The sequence below is a fragment of the Chanos chanos genome, chromosome 11 (genome assembly GCF_902362185.1).
Source record: "Chanos chanos chromosome 11, fChaCha1.1, whole genome shotgun sequence".
NCBI lineage: Eukaryota > Metazoa > Chordata > Actinopteri > Gonorynchiformes > Chanidae > Chanos > Chanos chanos.
This window is the reverse complement of record NC_044505.1, coordinates 20,150,211-20,170,746: the sequence shown is the minus strand read 5'-3', so window position 1 is coordinate 20,170,746 and position 20,536 is coordinate 20,150,211. Positions and strand designations below refer to the sequence as shown.

The 20,536-nt window shown below is 41.6% G+C and overlaps 1 protein-coding gene across 1 annotated transcript; it reads left to right on the top strand.

Moving 5' to 3' along the window:
• Nucleotides 1-3,901: 3,901 nt before the first annotated feature.
• LOC115823811 (uncharacterized) lies at nucleotides 3,902-8,096 on the top strand. Its single transcript, XM_030787836.1, has 5 exons — nucleotides 3,902-4,034; nucleotides 4,484-4,807; nucleotides 6,892-7,188; nucleotides 7,689-7,750; nucleotides 8,040-8,096. The coding sequence occupies exons 1-5, from the start codon at nucleotides 3,902-3,904 to the stop codon at nucleotides 8,094-8,096; spliced, it is 873 nt and encodes a 290-aa protein (XP_030643696.1).
• Nucleotides 8,097-20,536: the final 12,440 nt, after the last annotated feature.

Here is a 20,536-nt window from a genome sequence, read left to right as displayed (position 1 = left end):
CTACACCATGTTTCTAACAGCGATTTCAGTCACTGCTCATGCTTAAGATACAGAGTCATGGTACTGAGTGACTAGTGCTATATCAAACATTACCACATTAATGTTAGAGGAGATTATCAGCTCCATAATTGCGGTATGTGGTTTACACAGGAAATATAATATTGATTCAAACATAAGAGCAGAGCTGGTTGAGATCAGGATATGCAAGAAGCTCTTAAGACATAATGATCTCAGTCTACGAAGTATTTACTAGAAAGTTTATTTCCAGTCTATCTCAGTTTAGCAAGGGAGAGCAAGATCAGAAGTACAATGATACAACCTTGATTGTAATATAATATAATATAATATAATATAATATAATATAATATAATGTGCACAAAGAGAGAGTAGGGAGGATGGGGTAAGAATAATCTTGAAAAGATTACAGACAGTATAACATCTAGTAAAATAAAGTCAACCATTATAAAGCAACTCAGTATACATATATGAATAATGTTTAAATATTTAAAGTATCTTAATGCATCTCTTGTTCTTCTTGTTAGCTGAGAAGCTTCATATGTATGTATGTATTAGATGCATCTTGGGTTACACTGTCAGGATTTTAACCACGGAGCTGGACACAGGTGTGGAGTGACTGAAATATGTTTAATTCACACAAGTAGGAAGTTTCAAACAGAGTTAACACAAGATTTAAACTGGGCTTTGACAAGGCGCAAACAGGACACAAAACGTTACACACACACACACACACACACAGACAGACAGACAGACGGGTAATGGGGTACCTGAAAAACTGAGTAGCAAATGCTAGTTAGAACTGTAATAAATTGGCTCAGCAAACACATGAAAGGTGTAGACTTCACACCAGAGCAACGGAACTGAAGGGTTTAAATACAGAGAGAAATCAGAGTGAGGACAGGTGAAAGAGATGAGAGTGATCAGACCGATGATCAGTAAACTGGCGACGCTGATCAGAGAATGGTTGAATCCGGCGAGGGAGGAGACGAGGTCGTTACATACATGCATCTTTATACAGTCATCTTTGGATGTCATTAGACACTTCTGTCTCTTCTGCACAATTGATGCTGATAATGCACATCAATTTACATACTGTGAACAGTCACAAACTGATATCAACCTTAAACTGTAATAAAGAGATGGGAGGGTGAAGGAAAGAGTGACTATCTATGGCACAACCAAATTAGACAAACTGTTGCTTAAGAGTGACATTAAGTCCTTTGACTGAGAGAGCGTAAAGGAAATGACTGATATCCCTGTTCACCTCAGAGCACCAGAGTCCAATAGATTTGTCTCCATCTTCATAGGTTTCATTATACATTTAGACTTTTACACTTGGCATTACTGAATTTGTTGTATGGATCTGATGTCATGGCTGTATGGATGTCATGAGTTATTTACCCATAATAGTGTCTACGTCTGTTGTGATGGAACACAGAGCTAAAGATTAACGCGACAGCGTCTGGAGTCAGTCCAGGAAGAAAACATAGGGTGTAACAGACCCACTCCACGCTAACCTTTATAGCAGAAAAGGTCATGCAAGAGGTCATGAGAGAGAAAGAAACAGAGAGGAAAGCCAGTAATACAGAACCATGCCTGTCCTCAAAATGACTTTTGATAATCTAATTGTAAATGTGGTTTATTTCCTCCTCTACATGGCACCAAAGTACACAGAGAAATTCACTCCTGCTCAGTTAATGCTGTGTGTCAGATCCTCAGATTCATACCCCCTCTAACACATTTATAGTGTCTTTATTTCAATTTAACAGGTAGAGTCCAGGCATCTAATGGGGATGCATCAATACTTTGACTGTTTGTCAAACTGGAGACTGACAAAACTAACAGTGACTGTGATAATGACGCATCCTGCCCTCGGCTCATAGTTCAGTGGTGCCCATCTCCAGTCCTGGGGACCACCTGCACTGAAAATTTTTGTTTCAGTTCAGGGCTAACACACCCTCATCCACTAATCAACTAATCAATAAGGCCTTGATTAGATCGATTAACTGTGATAATGAGGAGTTAAAACAAAGATATGTTGGACAGGGGTCCCTATGACTGGAGCAGAGAACCAGTGCTAGTGATCTAATATAGTTGGTCTCTGCTCAACCTCCTCTGGGCAGCTGGCGGTCCGCTCGGCCACGCCTTTTTTCTGTCCTCGCTCCGCGGTGGTGGAATGACCATCTTTTCATAATCCAAGTGAGTCAGTACAGACCGCAGTCATTATCTTAAATAAGCAAGATAATCCAAGCTCTCACCTGTGTCATACTGACTGGCACCTTGTAATCGCTCTGGAGAAAAAGAGTTTACCCACCCAAAACTAGTGGGTCATTGTTTGATTCGCACACAGCTTATGGGCGTTACAACAGCCATATCTAACGCCACCTCCATGCAAACAAGCAACGTTGTAGTTTACGAGTCAAATCTTTCGCATGTCACTTAACATGAAACTCGTCTCCGAGTTTGAAATGCGCTGGTTGTCCCTCCAGAAATAAGGGGCTTATTTGAGCAGTTTGAATTGTCATTATCCGCAGTATGGTCTATAGCAACAATATTAATGACAAAAGTAATAATTCTATGATGTGTAGACGATGTCACAGCAACGCTGCCACTGAAATAGTCTCGATTTTGGATCGCGCAAATATGTTAATGGACCTTATTTTTACTCAACCAAAATTGCCAAAAACAACACCGAGTTCGTACGTCACACAGGAGACAGACGACAGCCTTCTCTGTTTGAAATGAACACGGCTGTTTGCTACCCATCCGCTCCCTCAGTACGAAAAGTTACGTATGACACATTAAAATGAAGCAATATAAAATTTTCACTGGACTCATTTTGATATATTTGCTCATCCCAAACGGTAAGTACCCTATTTTTCTTTAATTATTTTGGTCCCTCTGATAAACTAATCAAAATATTCTGTGTGACTGAGTGCCAGTCATACAGAATAGAACACAGTACTAAATATATTTGAAGTGTAATAGTAGTACCGTGTTGTCAACTGTTGGGCGCGACTGTATTTTCCCCGGACAATGCGCAGTGTAGACGATGAACATGAACAGGCTGTGTACGGAAGAGATGTTTTGTGAAGTTCCATAATGTTCGTGTATTTGGCAAAAACTCCAACCCTATTACTCCATGTGGTAGCCTAACGAAATTTACAGAATCGTTACTGGAGGTTTCTCATTTCTCTGCTAAGGATTTGGGCAGGAAACAGGCAGCATTTCGGAGTTCAGAGGTGGCCACTGTAACTGAAAACCAAGACACTTGTGATGTGCTGTTTAGTCCTCACTGCAGTGTAAGACGGCCACTTCTGAGAGACATCTCCCTGTCTCCCTGATAGAAGTTAGACAGGTCGTGTTGTTTTTAGTATCATATACAAATTTCATATGTTTTGTTAGCATTCCACTGTTAGCTTTCCAGTGTATCTGGTCACTGTGTGTAACTGGTGTAGTATATATGAATTCATTAAAATCTAACGGTGCACTAGTAAAGCGCACTGTAACAGTTATTCACTCAGCATATTTGAATTCGTATCAATAATTTCATGATATACCTGTAATTTAATTTCAAAGACTATAGATACAAACTTGGAGAGGTTTAGGGAAAACTGGTGAGTTCATGTAAGGTCTATAAGTCAGTGTTCATCACAAATTATGAACATATATAGCATGTGTTAAACGGCTTTTCTGTATTTTACACCTTTCTACACCTCTACAGTCCTTTAGAGAAGTTTTTATTTATATTCTGTTTTTTGTTTGTTTGTTCAATGGTGAAACAATTAAGGAAAATTGGCAAAATAACTAGGCTGCATTTTACTTTGGGGGGTAAGCAAGAAATTGCAGTTTTTCTGAGTAGAAAGCAGAAGATGGAGACTAAATGTCAGTGAACGACTCTGCGTTGTGTATGATACTGGATTCGAACCGGCGACCCTTGGGATGGGAGGCGGGCGTGCTAGCAAGGACGCTAAAATCCACGTACGCTATTGTTAGTCGCCAGGACGTATCTGAAGGTGTCGGGGGAGTGAAGTATATTCAATGTGCAGCACTCTACTCGCTGGCCACCGTTACATGTGGATTGAATTTGCTGAAGGCTTTACATGTGGGAGCACATGTCACATTTGAATTACAAAACCACTGACTGATATGGGGTCACATAGGGTTTGAAATGGTATGAGACTGTGATGTATTCTGTGTCCTGTTTTGTAAAAGAAGTATGGGGCCGACTAAGCACTACCATTCAAAATGTGAACATTTTAGGTACAATGGTTTGCTCTGTGTGAACTTCACTCATTTGCATTGAGTATTGTCAAAACTCAGAACTGTTTCTTTCTCTATCCTCTTTACTATTCTCATGGTAATTTATCAGAGTTCTGCTTTTTGTTTGTCAGTCAACTGAACTTGGAGCGATGAAACCACACTGCAGAAAGTCTGATATTAAATGTGATTTTATGATTCACAGATGTGCTGGGAGTTACTGTGGATGAGGAGAAGACAGTGAGAGAGGGAGAGACTGTTACTCTACACACTGGTTTTACTGGACTACAGAGAGATGTTCAGATACAGTGGTTTTATGGACCTGTGGATCCAGACACAATAATAGCTCAGATCCTCAGAGGAGAGATTATAACAGATTACAGTGATAGATTCAGAGACAGACTGCAGCTGGACAAACAGACTGGATCTCTCACCATTAGGAGCATCAGCATCACAGACTCTGGAGTTTATAAAGTACAAATCATCCGTGGAAAACTCTCAGAGAAGAAGTTCAGAGTCACTGTCTATGGTGAGTTTGTTAGTGTACATGTTACAGCTCCTCTTTTCACTGTCTCACATAAAAAACATGAATTACTTTTCTACACTGTAAGAAAAATAACTTTAAAAGAAAAACAGAAATATGCTGACAGCAGGGGTGCCAGTAAAATACTGCAAAATAACAGAAATTAACCACCTTATAAAAATACAGTAATTTCCATAATTAAAATACAGTTTGTTGCATTAATCGTAGGCCTTCATGAAATTGCACAAATTTTATGTCTTTTAATGTTTAAATGAAGATATTTCCTCCAATTAAGCAATTAAACAATTAAGCTAGGTATAAAAATTCCACAGTGATACAAATTATGAGACTTAATATGACAAAACTTTACCATTTTAACTTGTGTATTATTGCATAACTTGACGTAAAAAGCTCGTTTACACAATCAGCATTTATTGTAATAGAACACCGTGCTACTCATAACACATTTGATGACTCATTGATCTATGCGTGATATATGGCACTGCAATTCTATACACATGCAGTGCATCACTGGGAACGGGCGGCGCTATCAGGCTCGTACAACTCTCTGCACGAGTGTTTACTTGGGGAAACTCCCAACTATCCAATTCCTTCCAGGGACTGTCACAGTACAATGTCGATGTGTGTTCATGAGACTCTGACTTGGAGGCGGTCCGTCATTATCTCACAGATGGTAGCTTCGCACCACTGGCTTGTTAGCCAAGCACTGCACCAAATGCAAAGTAGTTGTAATGACAGCTGTAGTGACCGTTCTCTGGGCATGATTTTTTTTTTCAGTCGCTAAAAGTTTGCTGGGTCGAATATAAATGGAGGCGACACATATGATGCACCGCGGCTCTGATTTCGGAATTCCAAAATTCTAAATTATAGTGATTTAATAATCTGGTGTTCGTACTTAATCCAAAATTGATTTGAAATTAATCAAAAGTTTTTACTATACAGAACAAGATTGGATTACACGCTATAACAACTGAAAATTTTGAATTCAGTAAAATTTATAAGGACATTTTAGGTTTACACAACTTAATAAAATTAAGTTGGTTGAGCGTTCGCGTTTACAGTGTGAAACGACTAGTTCTCTTCAGTCCTCTTTGAAAGCCTACAACCTTGTTCCTTTCCCCTCTCTCGACCAATTATAAGCTGTGACTTTGAAATTGTATTTTAACAATGTTTTAACGTAAAAAATAATCTACATTTTCCCTTAAAAATAGGAATATGTTATGTTAATTCATGGTTACACAATTTTCATGTTATTTTACATTAAACACATAAGTTCACAGTCCGTAATTTTATTGACATTTCCATTTATTACCAAAATACACGAAAAGTCTGTAAAATAAAAAGGAAAAAAGCACTTGAATTCATTTGCAAATGAATTAAACCAGAGGTGCCCAAAACTAGTCATGGAGGGCCAGTGTCCTCAGTGCCCTCTTGTGGGCTCTTCAGCCAATCAGAGACCGTAGAAGTTGGTTAATGAGAAAAGCAGTAGGACTGTAGTCCTCCAGGGCTGGAATTGAGTAACTATGAACCAGACTGATACACACTGTTTTCATGACTGGATTCATCCCATATTGACCATATCTGTTATCAGCCATTCCTCAGTCTGGGTGAAGCAGGGAAAGGATATGTAGATGAACAGAAGAAAACTGAGAACACAGACATACTGCAGTGTAGTCCATTTAAAGAGGAGAGTCTACTCTCTTTATTTACTTGAGATGAAACAGTGGACATGGCCTTGGGAATAATCAGTTATAACCTTTTATTTTCTGGTTTGTCTGTCTCTGTCTAAAGATGAGATGTACTGTCAAAACAGAAAATGAGCTTTTATATGACTAGTTAACTGGTGGTTCCTTGTGAATTAGAAAACCCTAAACAAGAACTAAAGAGTAATTCACGTGTGCTAACCACTAATGAATCCATTAATAACAACTGACTGCTGTTCAATGTGTTATTCTCCATCACTGACATCACTGATATGCATGAAAATACACTATATGCTTATGTGCCATTCTGCATGCAGTAAAGACAGTAAATATTTCTTATGGTTCATTTCTCTCCATTTCTACCAGCTACTGTTCCTGCTCCTCACATTAGAGTCAGACAGAATCACTCAGCAGTAAGTGGATCATCTGGTCCAAAGCGTTCAGTGGAGTGTTCAGTGGAGAATGGGAGAGATGTGACTCTGTCCTGGTACAAAGGGAAAGAGATACTGAACCAGACCAGCAGCCCTGATCTCAACACCAACCTCTCTCTCACTCTGGAGATAGAAGATCAGGACTGCATCACCTATAGCTGTGTATCTGCTAACCTAGTCAGCAACAAGACAACACAACTCAATGTAACTGACCTTTGTAACATGTCTGGGAGTACTTCAGGTGAAATTTTCATGTCTGACATGTTGTTCAGTGTTACTTACCGTCATTTGAATAGCGAGTCTATTTACCATAGAATTATGACAATATTTTAAATTCAAAATTATAGAGATCTTGACTCCTTTGTCTTCCTCAGTTTCTCACAGAACAATGATGAACAAAGTGAAAACAAATCATAAAGCTTAGGTCGCATCATTTCAAGTGCTGTGAATGTTGTTACAGTTTTTAATGGCTAAATTACTCTCTGTATTTAGAGACTTTTATGGGAAAACGTCATCACTTGCCAGTTCTTCTGTCAGTACTTCTGTGTGTTTTAATAATAATGGCATTTTCATTATGGAGGATACGGAGGAGGAGACAGTACAAAGGCAAGTATTGATTAATTACACAAAAAACAGAATTAAAAACTTTAATTTCAATGTTCAAAGTGAATTCCTGCAAATCACCTGACACATACTTGATTGTAACTCCTCCCCTTTCACACCTTCATACAGAACCAGCTGAGGAGCTGAATTACTGTGAAATAAATGTTCCAACACAGAACACAACACAGAAGGTAATGACTGTCTGTTTAATGTACCTAAACATACTGCATTTAACGTGAGTAATGCATATTCAGTGCTCTCCAGAATTACTCACTGCTCACAGTTACACACTCTCTTAAAAGAAATAATTCAAATTGCTCAGCAGCTGAAGGATTCAGATCTTAGATCATGACCGGGAGAGGTTGCTCTCTCCCTGAGAATTTGAGAAATGTCACTCAAGATATATTACATTTTTGTTTTCAAAATCCTTACATGATGTTTAACACTGGGATGTCCGTCTTTCTGTTTTGTTTTGTTCAGGTCACACAGGAAACTGCTGAGGAACCAGAAACAATCTATTCATCTGTCATCACCTGACACTGGAGGTAAAATGACATTGAATCAGTATTATAACATTCTCCACATCGCTCCTCCCTCATGTGATCAGTATTATAACATTCCCCACATCACTCTTCCCTCATGTGATCAGTATTATAACATTCTCCACATCACTCTTCCCTCATTTGATCTTAACTCTGCACTCACAGTTTCCCTGCATCTCTCAGTATTTCCTCTTCACACACACAGGTGAGCAATGAGCACAATTTAACCTCTTGAGTCTGATTCACCTCTTATGTGATACACACACACACACACACACACACACACACGTCCTCCCAACAGTCAACTCCATTACTTATACACAAGAATCTCTTTTTTCCCATAAACACTGGTGGCTTCTGCTCCTTAAACTCCATGTTTCTCCCTCTTAAACTTAGTCAATGTTTCATTTTAACAGCTTTGGTGTCTGTCTGGACATCCCTTCAGCTGTGACTGATTCTGTGTAATGCTAAATCATAAACTTTTAAACATATGGGTGGATCAGCTGCTAGCTTGGCTGAGTCTTTTAAGACACAGATCATTCTGTCTTGTTCAGGAATACCACAAAGTCTCTGTCATGCCTTCAAGCTGTGTTCACCAGTGCTAACACTTGCCCTCACAAGCCCAGTGTATAATTTGAGTGGCTATGGTGTTCACTAATGTGCTGGGAAACAGTAAGTTCCAGAAGAAATGAGCTTTGTGAGAGCATAACCAGTCACAGATGTTTCAGATGCACATGTTGTCTTATGACGTGGTGTTTGTGATCTGAGTTTTTGGAGGAGATGGAATTTGCTCTGTTCTGACTTGGGGGCATTTTTTCCTTTTTATTTAAGAGCAACACAGTTCTGAAAGAACATTCTCAAATATCTCAGCTAGTATTTCAGTCTCCGCATTTCAATTTTTGTGCTGAGGGTTATCAACAGAAACCGATGACTGACAAGAGTTGCAGTTTACTGTGACTGTTATATGGGTCAGTCATTTTTTACGTTCTCGACTGCAGTTTGAATGAGGAACCAGAAACTGTAATTCACCCAATATCCATGTTTATATGTGGCCATCAGACTGGAGAAACACCCAGGTTTTCCCATGTATTTAACTGTCATGGATCTAGCCCAACAACAGAGCATGCCTGAACACATCAATGAAAATGTGATGAATTTGGATGTAACATCTTGACTTCAGGCACAGAAAGCACACTGACACCTTAAATGCACTTATATGATTAAAGTATCATACATGCCAAAAGTTCTTGCACAAACTTGAACTCATTCCTTGTTTTATTCGTGGATGTTTGGAATGCAAGACTCCCCTAGTTTCTCTGTTTTTGTAACCCAATCACAGTATCTGATAGAAATGAGCAAACTGAATTGACTTACTTCAGTGAAGAATTTATTCAGGGTTTGATAGCTGTTTACTATCTGAATCCAACAAAATTATTGGACTGGAACGTATCCTTCTCATAGAATACGAAGTAAATTATATATCACAATAAAGGTTTGTTCAATCCATAAGACCAATTCTGTCCATAGTATATTACACTGCTATTGTCCAAAATAAACAAAACGGATTCTAACGAACATTTGAATTCACCTCCCAAATGATACTTTGAACACTTCAGTTAAACATAAACTCAACTGACAAATCCTTTGCTTAGTCCATTCTACCACATTGGTTTTATAAGGGTCTCTCATCTGAAGAAATGGTTCCTTTGCCAAATCTGGGTGTCCTTATCCCCGCACTTCAGTTCAAACATAGAAATTTGAGAAGAAAGGGGAACAAAACGAAGCATCCAAAAAAAAAAAAGAAAGGGGTACCCAAAAAAAAATATTTTGCATAGAGCTCTATGTGGACAAAAACAATTGAGTAATACTCAAGTTGTCCCGGTGGGGTGACCAGTGCGAATCCGTCTGCTCCTCTCCTCAGCGTGTCAAAGCGTCCAGGACTACTGACGGCAGGCAGTCTAGCGAGAGAATATTGCACCGTTATGGTTGATAACGAAGCTCAGGCGAGGACTACACAACTCCGCAGATGTGCTCTCTGCCTTCGCGCAGCCCCTCTGAACCCCTTACATGGTTACTAGAGTTATTTTATAACACAACATAAAGTAACATATAGCTTAATTTACTTTGAGGAATCCACTTCTACTTAATTACCAAAACTTAGAACGTAACATAATGCCGTTTATCATGTCAAACTTCCATGAAATACTTTCACAATTACTTAATGTACACCTTCTAACAAAACACTTGTATTAGTTAACTTAAACAATTAACATAACCCGCACGGAAAATGCGTGCTAAAACAATGGAATAGCTCAAAACTCGCTTAAATGAGTCTTCTCAAAATGGCGGCGATTTAGCAATCGGCCGTCGGCTTACATTTAGTCTATTATCATTACAATTCTTCAATACTCCTGTTCGAAGCTACTATACTTGACATAAAGTATATTACACCACACACAGAAATAACCATGCTCACCTAGCGAGAGAATATTGCACCGTTATGGTTGATAACGAAGCTCAGGCGAGGACTACACAACTCCGCAGATGTGCTCTCTGCCTTCGCGCAGCCCCTCTGAACCCGCGTGTTCTCCCGCCAGTGCGTTTGTATGATAGCTTCCTAACCCTACCGGAAAGCGGTTGCTACTGTCGTATACTAGTGTTAAAGTGACAGTAACTATTTACTGGCAAAAACAATCAACACAAGCTGAGTAAATTACAGCTGGGTTACATCCTCCCCCACTTAGAATATGACGTCCCCGTCATTCTCACTAACCATGGACTGTATTAACCCTGCAATCTGCTGTTGCAAAGAAATTAAAAAACCATAAAACAGTGTTTTATCAGCAAGAGGATTGACACTGTGCTGTCTACAACCAACACTATAGTCCTTAAGGTGAACTGGGGGGGCACGTCTCCTCTGCGGCCTACCCTGTGTTGGGGCTGACAGTGCTACAGTCTCAATATCTGACAACTCTGGAGAGCCTGAAACAAACTCATCAGCTTCAGGATTCAAAGGGCTTTGAGACTGAGATGCACATTGTTCAGCAGACAGCACTGTCAGATGTTTGGGATGAAGTAGAGGGAGTTTCTCCATCATCCTCTCCTTCAATGGTGGATGGAAGCTCTTTGGTCTTCCCCTCCCCATCAGTCGCTCTGGATACCTGAGCGGGAGAATGATCTACCACATCACTTCCACTTTCAGCCTCAAAATTCACTGGCAGAAACCCACATGGAAGCAACATGTCGCGATGTAGGACCCGTTCTCTACCGTCTCCATTCTCAGGTCTCACTACGTAAACCGGAATACTCTCATCAGGCTGCCTGACTACAATGTGGACCACAGATTCCCACCTATCTGAAATTTTGTGCTTCTTTCTGAGGCTCAAATTCCTTACCAGAACCCTGTCACCAACTTCAAGAGGCATAGCAGTGACATTGGCATCCCAGCGTCTTTTGTTAAGTAACTGCCTTTTCTCAGCGTTTCTTGAGGCTAGATTGTAGGCATGTCGGAGTCTGCTTTTCAGCTCACGCACATATTGTGAATGTGTTTTGGCGTTGTGACCCTGAGGACTGATACCGAAGCAGAGGTCAATTGGAAGGCGTGGTTGCCTACCAAACATAAGAAGGAAAGGTGCTTCCCCAGTTGCATCATTCCTGGTGCAATTATAAGCATGCACAAGGGGTCTAACATATTTCCTCCATTCTTCCTTTTTCTTCTCCTCCAGTGTTCCCAAAAGGTCAAGCAGAGTCCGATTGAATCTTTCAACTGGATTCCCTCTTGGATGGTACGGGGTTGTCCGCGACTTAACCCCAGACAATACACACAGCTCAGACACCACTTCGGACTCAAAATTAGCCCCTTGATCACTGTGTAATCGGCGAGGGAAACCATAATGGCTGATGAAATCTTCCCACAAAACCTTGGCAACCGTCTTAGCCGTTTGATCTCTTGTTGGGTATGCTTGCGCATACTTCGTGAAATGGTCAGTTACGACCAATATGTTTCGAGTGTCTCTGGAGTCAGGTTCTAGGGTGAGAAAATCCATACAAACGAGCTCTAGTGGCCCACTGACTTTGATGTTAACTAGTTTGGCTGCCTTCTGGGCTCTGGCTTTCCTCCTTACACACCTCTCACACGTTTTGCACTTAGTTTCAATATATTGAGCCATTTTGGGCCAATAGAATCTAGCTCTCGCAAGTTCTAAAGTCCTCTCAACACCCATGTGGCCTGTTTCATCATGGACACCGTGAAAAGCTCTCTCTCTCTGACTAACGGGCATAACAAGCTGATGAAACACCTCTCCCCTCTGGTTTAGGACCTTACGGTACAACACTCCATCCAGCAACATCAGTTTTGACCTCTCCCGTAAGAGTAGCACCACTTCAGGCTGCTGTGGCCTTCTACCTGATGTCTCCGTGTCTGATTCACCTTCTAAAATGTCTATAATGCAGGCCAGATTTGCATCCTCTCTCTGCAACCGCCGCCAGTCCTCATTAGACATCCCCGGGAGGGCTGCTTGGCCAGGCCACGGCCCTGGATCCTCCAGGTCATCAGGGACAGCACTCTCATTGCATAGGAGGGTTTCCACTGCGGGGATTCCACTATCATCATACTCAGCACCTCCTCTGGACACTGCGAGGACCCTAACACCATGGCGCATGCATTCCGTTCCCAAAACCTCAGCATCGAGAACACTGAACTCACCAGGGGCCAGACTAGTGCGATCTAACAGACTGGATATCTTCCGGTTCAACTCCTCTGACTCCTCGTCCTCTGCTGGAGGTCCGTGGGGCTGCCGAGAAAGTCCATCAGCATCTGCATTTCGTAAACCTGATTTGTAGTGGATGTCAAAATTGTAGACTGACAGTGCAGCAAGCCACCTATGGCTTGTGGCATCCAGCTTGGCACTTGTCAAAACATAGGTTAAGGGGTTATTATCTGTCAGCACTTTGAACTTAGTCCCGTACAAATAATCATGAAACTTCTCGCTAATAGCCCACTTAAGGGCAAGAAATTCTAACTTATGGGCAGGGTAATTTTTCTCACTTTTGGAGAGCCCACGACTTGCATAGGCTACCACTCGAGTTTGACCATCCTGGACTTGATATAAGACTGCACCTAGCCCCGTTGTACTAGCGTCAGTATGCACTACATATGGAAGTCGCCAGTCAGCAAAGCCAAGAATGGGTGCTGAAGTCAGCTTCTCGATGATAAGTTCAAAGGCTGCCTGACAGCTATCGCTCCATCTATCACCTAAGCAAGGTGACCTTGTCCGCAGCCAGTGACTTGGGCGCTTATGTCTGGGGGCATAGTCTCCCTTTAGCAAATCATTGAGAGGACGGACAATTCGGGCATAGTCATGCACAAACCGCCGGTAGTATCCAGTAAAACCAAGAAACGACCGGAGTTCTCTAATGGTCTGAGGGCGAGGCCATTTCTTGATAGCGGCAACTTTTTCAGGGTCAGGCTGGATTCCCTGGGCGGAGATCACATGCCCCAAATACCGCACAGACGTCTGGAAAAATTTGCATTTGGAGGGGGACAATTTAAGCCCAAAGTCAGCTATGCGTTTGAGCACTTTCATTAACCTTTCCTCATGCTCCTCTAGTGTGTCAGAGAATATTATTAGATCATCGAGGAAAGCAATGACTTCTTGGAGATTGATTCCCTCCATTACTTTCTCCATAGTCCGCTGGAACGTTGCCGGTGAGTTCGTCAAGCCTTGAGGCATTCTCCGGAACTGCCAGGTTCCAAACGGGGTTGTGAAAGCTGTCTTGGGCCGATCAGATGGCTCGACCTCAAGCTGATAATATCCACTCTTAAGATCAAGGACACTGAACCACTTTGAACCCGATAGCAGCGTGAACGTCTCCTCTATTCTAGGTAATGGGTACGCATCCTTCTTAGTAAGGTTGTTTAACCTCCGATAATCCACTACCATCCTAAGTTCGCCATTCTTCTTTCGAACAAGCACGATTGGGGATGCATAGGGACTACTAGATTCCTCAATGATGCCTGCTGCTAAGAGATCCTGTAAGTGCCTCTTCAGGTCATTAAAATCTGCAGGTGAGACACGCCTTGTGCGCTCTTTGAACGGGACATGCGGCTCTAACTCAATACGGTGGCTAACACCTGCAACGGTGCCAACATCAAGGTCATGCCAGGAAAAGGCATGCGGCACTTCGTTACAAACTCTAGCTCGAATGTGCTCTTTAAGTTGTGCAGTTATGGGGCTGTCAGCAAAATCTAAATTGATGGTTTCAGCAGCAGAAATTGCCTTCTCGTTTGGGGAGACCAAGAAGGAATGCAACTGCAGTGTAGAGACATCAGGTAAGACATCAAAGGCAGCTGATGTAATCGGCACAGCCCAATCAATAGGAGAGCACTCTGCAATGACTGTCTTTGGGGGTAAAGTGATGTCGTGCTGAGAAATGTTTTTGACAGTAAGCTCAAACTTATTTTGGGCTCCACGTTTCACATCCACTATTTGATCATATACTATCAAACCTCCAGGAGTGGGTATTCCCTCTAAGCCACCAACGAGAGCTTGGAACATCTCACCTCTAGTCTTAGAGTGACAAATGCCCTGTAATACACGCACTTCACCTTGCTTTAAGTGCACTGGTTCTTTGCTACTAAGCATCACGTGTAGAACTTTAGCATTATCTATCTGGGGTTTGGACTTTTTACAGTACTCTGCATATGCCATTGCCCAACTATTCTGAATGGGCAAGGTCTTGAGAAAACATGATCCACCTTTCTTTATGCAGTGCTGTGTCAGCTGCCGCAGAATATTGGTGCCAACAATTACAGAGAAATTCTCATTGTACGACTGGTTAGGACCTACTAGTGCCAGGGTATTGAAACGTCGACCAGTGCCGCAAGCATTTTGAGGAAACTGAACCTCCACCTCGATATACCCTAAATAAGGAACTCGCTGCCCAGCTGCACCCTCAATATTAAGGACTCTGCCAATAGAGAACAATTCTCTGTGGGATAAATGTTGTGAATAAAATGACTGACATACAATTGTTACCTGTGATCCAGAATCTATTAAACAGGGGCATTGAACTCCATCCAACCAAGCCACACCCTCACAGGGTTCACCCACTAGACCATCCGGGATCTGGGTAGCTGCTTCTGCTGTTGGTGAGAGGTCATACATACAACATGTTGAAAGGGTGGAACTGGTTGGGTCATGAGCTCCCGCTTGTTCCACAGCAGGAGCTCCTACATGTTTAAAGGTGGGTTTGATTGTAGGGCTGTTTGAGGTGGGGTTGGCTTACTCCGGTGCCTCTCGCACAATTTCTTTTGCACCAAAACGGCATTAGCTGGATTAGTACATTGAGGCAGCAAATGGAAGTCCTCTCCACAATTATAACAGAACTTTCCGACCTTTGTGGCCTTTTCTGCCAGCACAACAGGAGTGGTGCTAGTGCTTTTAGTGTTCGGTGCAGGCTTACGCCTGACTTTTTCATTTCTAAGTTTCTGAGTGTCTGGCACGGATGCATTTTTCATGAGCTCAGCCTCCAACTGTTTAATCCTCTCCTCAAGGCGCTCCATTGTAGCAGCCCCTACAACGGTTGAGATATCACTGCCAGAGACTTCAGGCTCATCAACAGCCATCAGAGTTTTGGTATGGACTTTAGTTGAGTTTCCCCCCATGTATCGCTTTCTCCTCATTTCTTTGAGTTGACTCTCTTTCTCATAAGTTCTGATTTTGAGTAACAGCTCAGAGAAGCTGGGGGTCATTTTAGGAAGATCATTTAGTGGCTCTTTTAAGTGCAGAGTGGTTATCAACTGATCATCCCAGCAGCCTCTAATGAACTGCTTTAGCAAATGAGCGTCTGCATCTTGTTTTGTCAAGCCATTTCTCTCTATAACTTCCTGTAGCAAGGTATGAAGGCGACGCAAGTAATCGGATGCCCTCTCCCCACTATTCTGGTGCGTTTCCAAGAACTGAATGTACAGTTCCTCACCTCCTGTAACATTACCGTAAGCCTTGTCCAATTCCTGGAGATAGGCATTTGGGGATGCCTGGAGACCGATGCCCAGGGCCACATTCAAAGCAGGGGAAAGTAAACTGTCAAGTAGCACCCGACGCTGCTGACTCTCACTAAGGCTAGAATCATTCAGCACCTGTTTTGCACGAAGCCGCCACATGTTATAGTCTACCTCAGTAGAGGGTTTTGGAGAATTTCCAGAAAATGAGCGTATCTCTTTTACAGTAGGAGTATATGTTTGTGCCTCATGCTTAACAATATGTTCTACAATGACACGATGCGCATCTGCTGGTATGGGAATCACAAATGAGGAGTCAGCCTTAGGAGCCTCCATGGAACCTGAGGGGCACTGCACATCACTGGTAGCTTCTCCTGAGTCAGGCGAAGACTTGAGTTTGAGACCAGAGGCAGGAGTTGACGTTACAGGGCCTTTATTACCATCTCCCCTTCTGCCAATATGACCCACTGCTAGCTGACTCAAGGTGTCAGGATTGACATTATACTTAACAGCCAACTCACTGATCTGCTCTTTAAAACTGACCGTCATATCATCAATTACACGAGCTAAAGGCACTAGTTTATCCTGCGGCGGGGCCACACCTATGTTACCCGGACAATACTCTTCGAGCTGAATAACCTCCCAGCGGGAACCACTACCATCAAAGTGCTCATCCTCTACAAGCATTGGGGTGATAGACTCCTGAAACTGACATAAAATGGCATTTGAATGTCTGTCAAGGTGCTGAATCCGCACAACATGATCTATCAGGTCGAATACTTCCCGCACTTGCTCAAGGCTAACCTCTGGCCTAACTCCTTTAAGTATGACCGTACACTCAGGGTCAAAGCCGTACTGTTCACAAAGTTCCATTTTACCTTCCAATTATGATTTAAATAGAGTTGGACACGCTCCAGTCCCTGTTCGGGCGCCAATTTTTCTCCAACTATGTAACCCAATCACAGTATCTGATAGAAATGAGCAAACTGAATTGACTTACTTCAGTGAAGAATTTATTCAGGGTTTGATAGCTGTTTACTATCTGAATCCAACAAAATTATTGGACTGGAACGTATCCTTCTCATAGAATACGAAGTAAATTATATATCACAATAAAGGTTTGTTCAATCCATAAGACCAATTCTGTCCATAGTATATTACACTGCTATTGTCCAAAATAAACAAAACGGATTCTAACGAACATTTGAATTCACCTCCCAAATGATACTTTGAACACTTCAGTTAAACATAAACTCAACTGACAAATCCTTTGCTTAGTCCATTCTACCACATTGGTTTTATAAGGGTCTCTCATCTGAAGAAATGGTTCCTTTGCCAAATCTGGGTGTCCTTATCCCCGCACTTCAGTTCAAACATAGAAATTTGAGAAGAAAGGGGAACAAAACGAAGCATCCAAAAAAAAAAAGAAAGGGGTACCCAAAAAAAAATATTTTGCATAGAGCTCTATGTGGACAAAAACAATTGAGTAATACTCAAGTTGTCCCGGTGGGGTGACCAGTGCGAATCCGTCTGCTCCTCTCCTCAGCGTGTCAAAGCGTCCAGGACTACTGACGGCAGGCAGTCTAGCGAGAGAATATTGCACCGTTATGGTTGATAACGAAGCTCAGGCGAGGACTACACAACTCCGCAGATGTGCTCTCTGCCTTCGCGCAGCCCCTCTGAACCCCTTACATGGTTACTAGAGTTATTTTATAACACAACATAAAGTAACATATAGCTTAATTTACTTTGAGGAATCCACTTCTACTTAATTACCAAAACTTAGAACGTAACATAATGCCGTTTATCATGTCAAACTTCCATGAAATACTTTCACAATTACTTAATGTACACCTTCTAACAAAACACTTGTATTAGTTAACTTAAACAATTAACATAACCCGCACGGAAAATGCGTGCTAAAACAATGGAATAGCTCAAAACTCGCTTAAATGAGTCTTCTCAAAATGGCGGCGATTTAGCAATCGGCCGTCGGCTTACATTTAGTCTATTATCATTACAATTCTTCAATACTCCTGTTCGAAGCTACTATACTTGACATAAAGTATATTACACCACACACAGAAATAACCATGCTCACCTAGCGAGAGAATATTGCACCGTTATGGTTGATAACGAAGCTCAGGCGAGGACTACACAACTCCGCAGATGTGCTCTCTGCCTTCGCGCAGCCCCTCTGAACCCGCGTGTTCTCCCGCCAGTGCGTTTGTATGATAGCTTCCTAACCCTACCGGAAAGCGGTTGCTACTGTCGTATACTAGTGTTAAAGTGACAGTAACTATTTACTGGCAAAAACAATCAACACAAGCTGAGTAAATTACAGCTGGGTTACATTTTCACAACATAAAATATTCTTCTAAGAGTTTAAACCAACATTACTGTGTCAAGACTCAGTTACAGTGATAATATGAATTATTTTTAGGGATTAAGAATGTGGTTTAGAAAGCTAACATCAGCAGTCTAACTAGCGCCATCTGGAGGCTAATATACATAACTATAACTGAAAAGGAAAAAGACAACTCAAATTTGGCACTATTATAACCAACACCAGCCAAGTGTTTCTTCCAAATTTACTAGTGTCCAATTCCTGTGTTCTCTTGTCCCCTTCGCTTGCACAGCCCCTGCCTGGTCTGGAGAAAGTTGTAAACTGCTTCATGTCTCCTCTGATACATATGGACTCAATGGCTGCTTCTTTTCACCAAACTATGGAGAACTTCTCCAGGAAGCTGTAACATATGCTGGTGTTCCTGCTATGCTCACGTGCTCTGCCCTCCACTAATCTAGCATCCTGACCAACCAATGGGAGTCGCTGCAGCAACGAGGAGTTGATCCGCTGCTGGCTTCCCACCCATGAACGTTGCCAGGTGGTCATGTGGACGCCTGGTCAAGCTGCCAGCTTATCCAGACCAAGGAAGAGACCTGGGAGACCACACGACGACCACAAATATCTATCAAAAGTAGCCCTATAAGAAAGCGTATGAAGACTTATTACACCAAAATATGCGACTGATACATTTATATTCGGGACTGCAGCTGCAGTTGAAGTTGTAGCCGCTTTGGTCGCTGTCCGCCATGTTTTTTTTAATTTTTTGACAGTTGGAAATCACCGCGTTGCTTCATGGGATGCAGTACTCGACGAAGTGAGCTCCAGTTATATACTGCAAATTTTCTCTAGAGTAGTACATCATCTGGGTAACTGTCGTGTACTGCAAAATGTTTATTTTTCATGTACTGTATACTACTTACTACTTTTACATCAAGATCAGTATGTGAGTAGTATGACGTTTCAGACACAACCTAATGTGTATAATACACCTACCTCTTTTCTCGCCACTGCCGCCTTTGGGTTTGTTGACTGTTACCTCACCATGGGCCAAAGCTAATTCACTGTACATATGTCATACCTGGCAAAAATTATTCTGATTAATATTTGGCATTTTATGGCAACTTCAGCGGAGTGAGAAATAATGAAACAAATTGAACTTAAACAAGAAGCAGCCATTTTTTTCCTTTTCTCTGTATCCATACACATGACCTTATTAAACATGACAATGATGGAAAAAATATTCTGCACCAGTTTTACTGGATATGAATATATAACCAAGCACTGTTCAGGGAGTGGAAAAAATTAACAACCCACATCTAGGCTACATTATTTGAGCACTGTATTAAATATGTTTAAGGAATGTTGTCCTGTAAATGATGAGCATCTCTTTATCTGTCACTACTGCATCACTTTCATTGCCCTCAGAATACACAGCCTTCACGTAACAACCAAAGCAAATTTTACTGGTGATTCCATTTCCCATATGTAGTGATCTGCTTTCCTTTATCTCTGCATGGTTAAGGTTTGTGCCACATCCTCCACAATGGCTTAACTGAATATTTCGATTACTGGGTTACAGTCTGCACTGACTGATCATACAGGCTACCTACGTGGCCAGTTTACCATTCTTTTCAACTGAACACATGATATTTTGCTGTGTCAGTAGCCTTTTCTTGCATTAGTTCTGCTCTTTGATTAAGGAACTGAAGCAACTTAATCAACCAAAACTAAAGTGATGAAAGTATTTAATCATTTAATCAGTATTATTTGTTATGTTGTTACTTAACATGTTGTACTTCACTCTACCCACAAGTAGTCATAACTTTCTTAATCGATCAATTATTTATTCTATTCATAAACCCTCACAGGTCACAAGCATGTGCTCAGAACACAGAGGTACCTGTCTCTTCACACACATTATTCAAACGATTTATTGTGATACTGCTGTATCCTGAAACATCCACTTCCAGTTATTATGGATCGTTCTATGTTTTTATAATCTGATAATGGGACTGATTAGTTTCTGTTTCTCCTCTCTATTCTTCCTCCCTCTATATAATATCGAAATCTTGAGAAGAAGACCTTC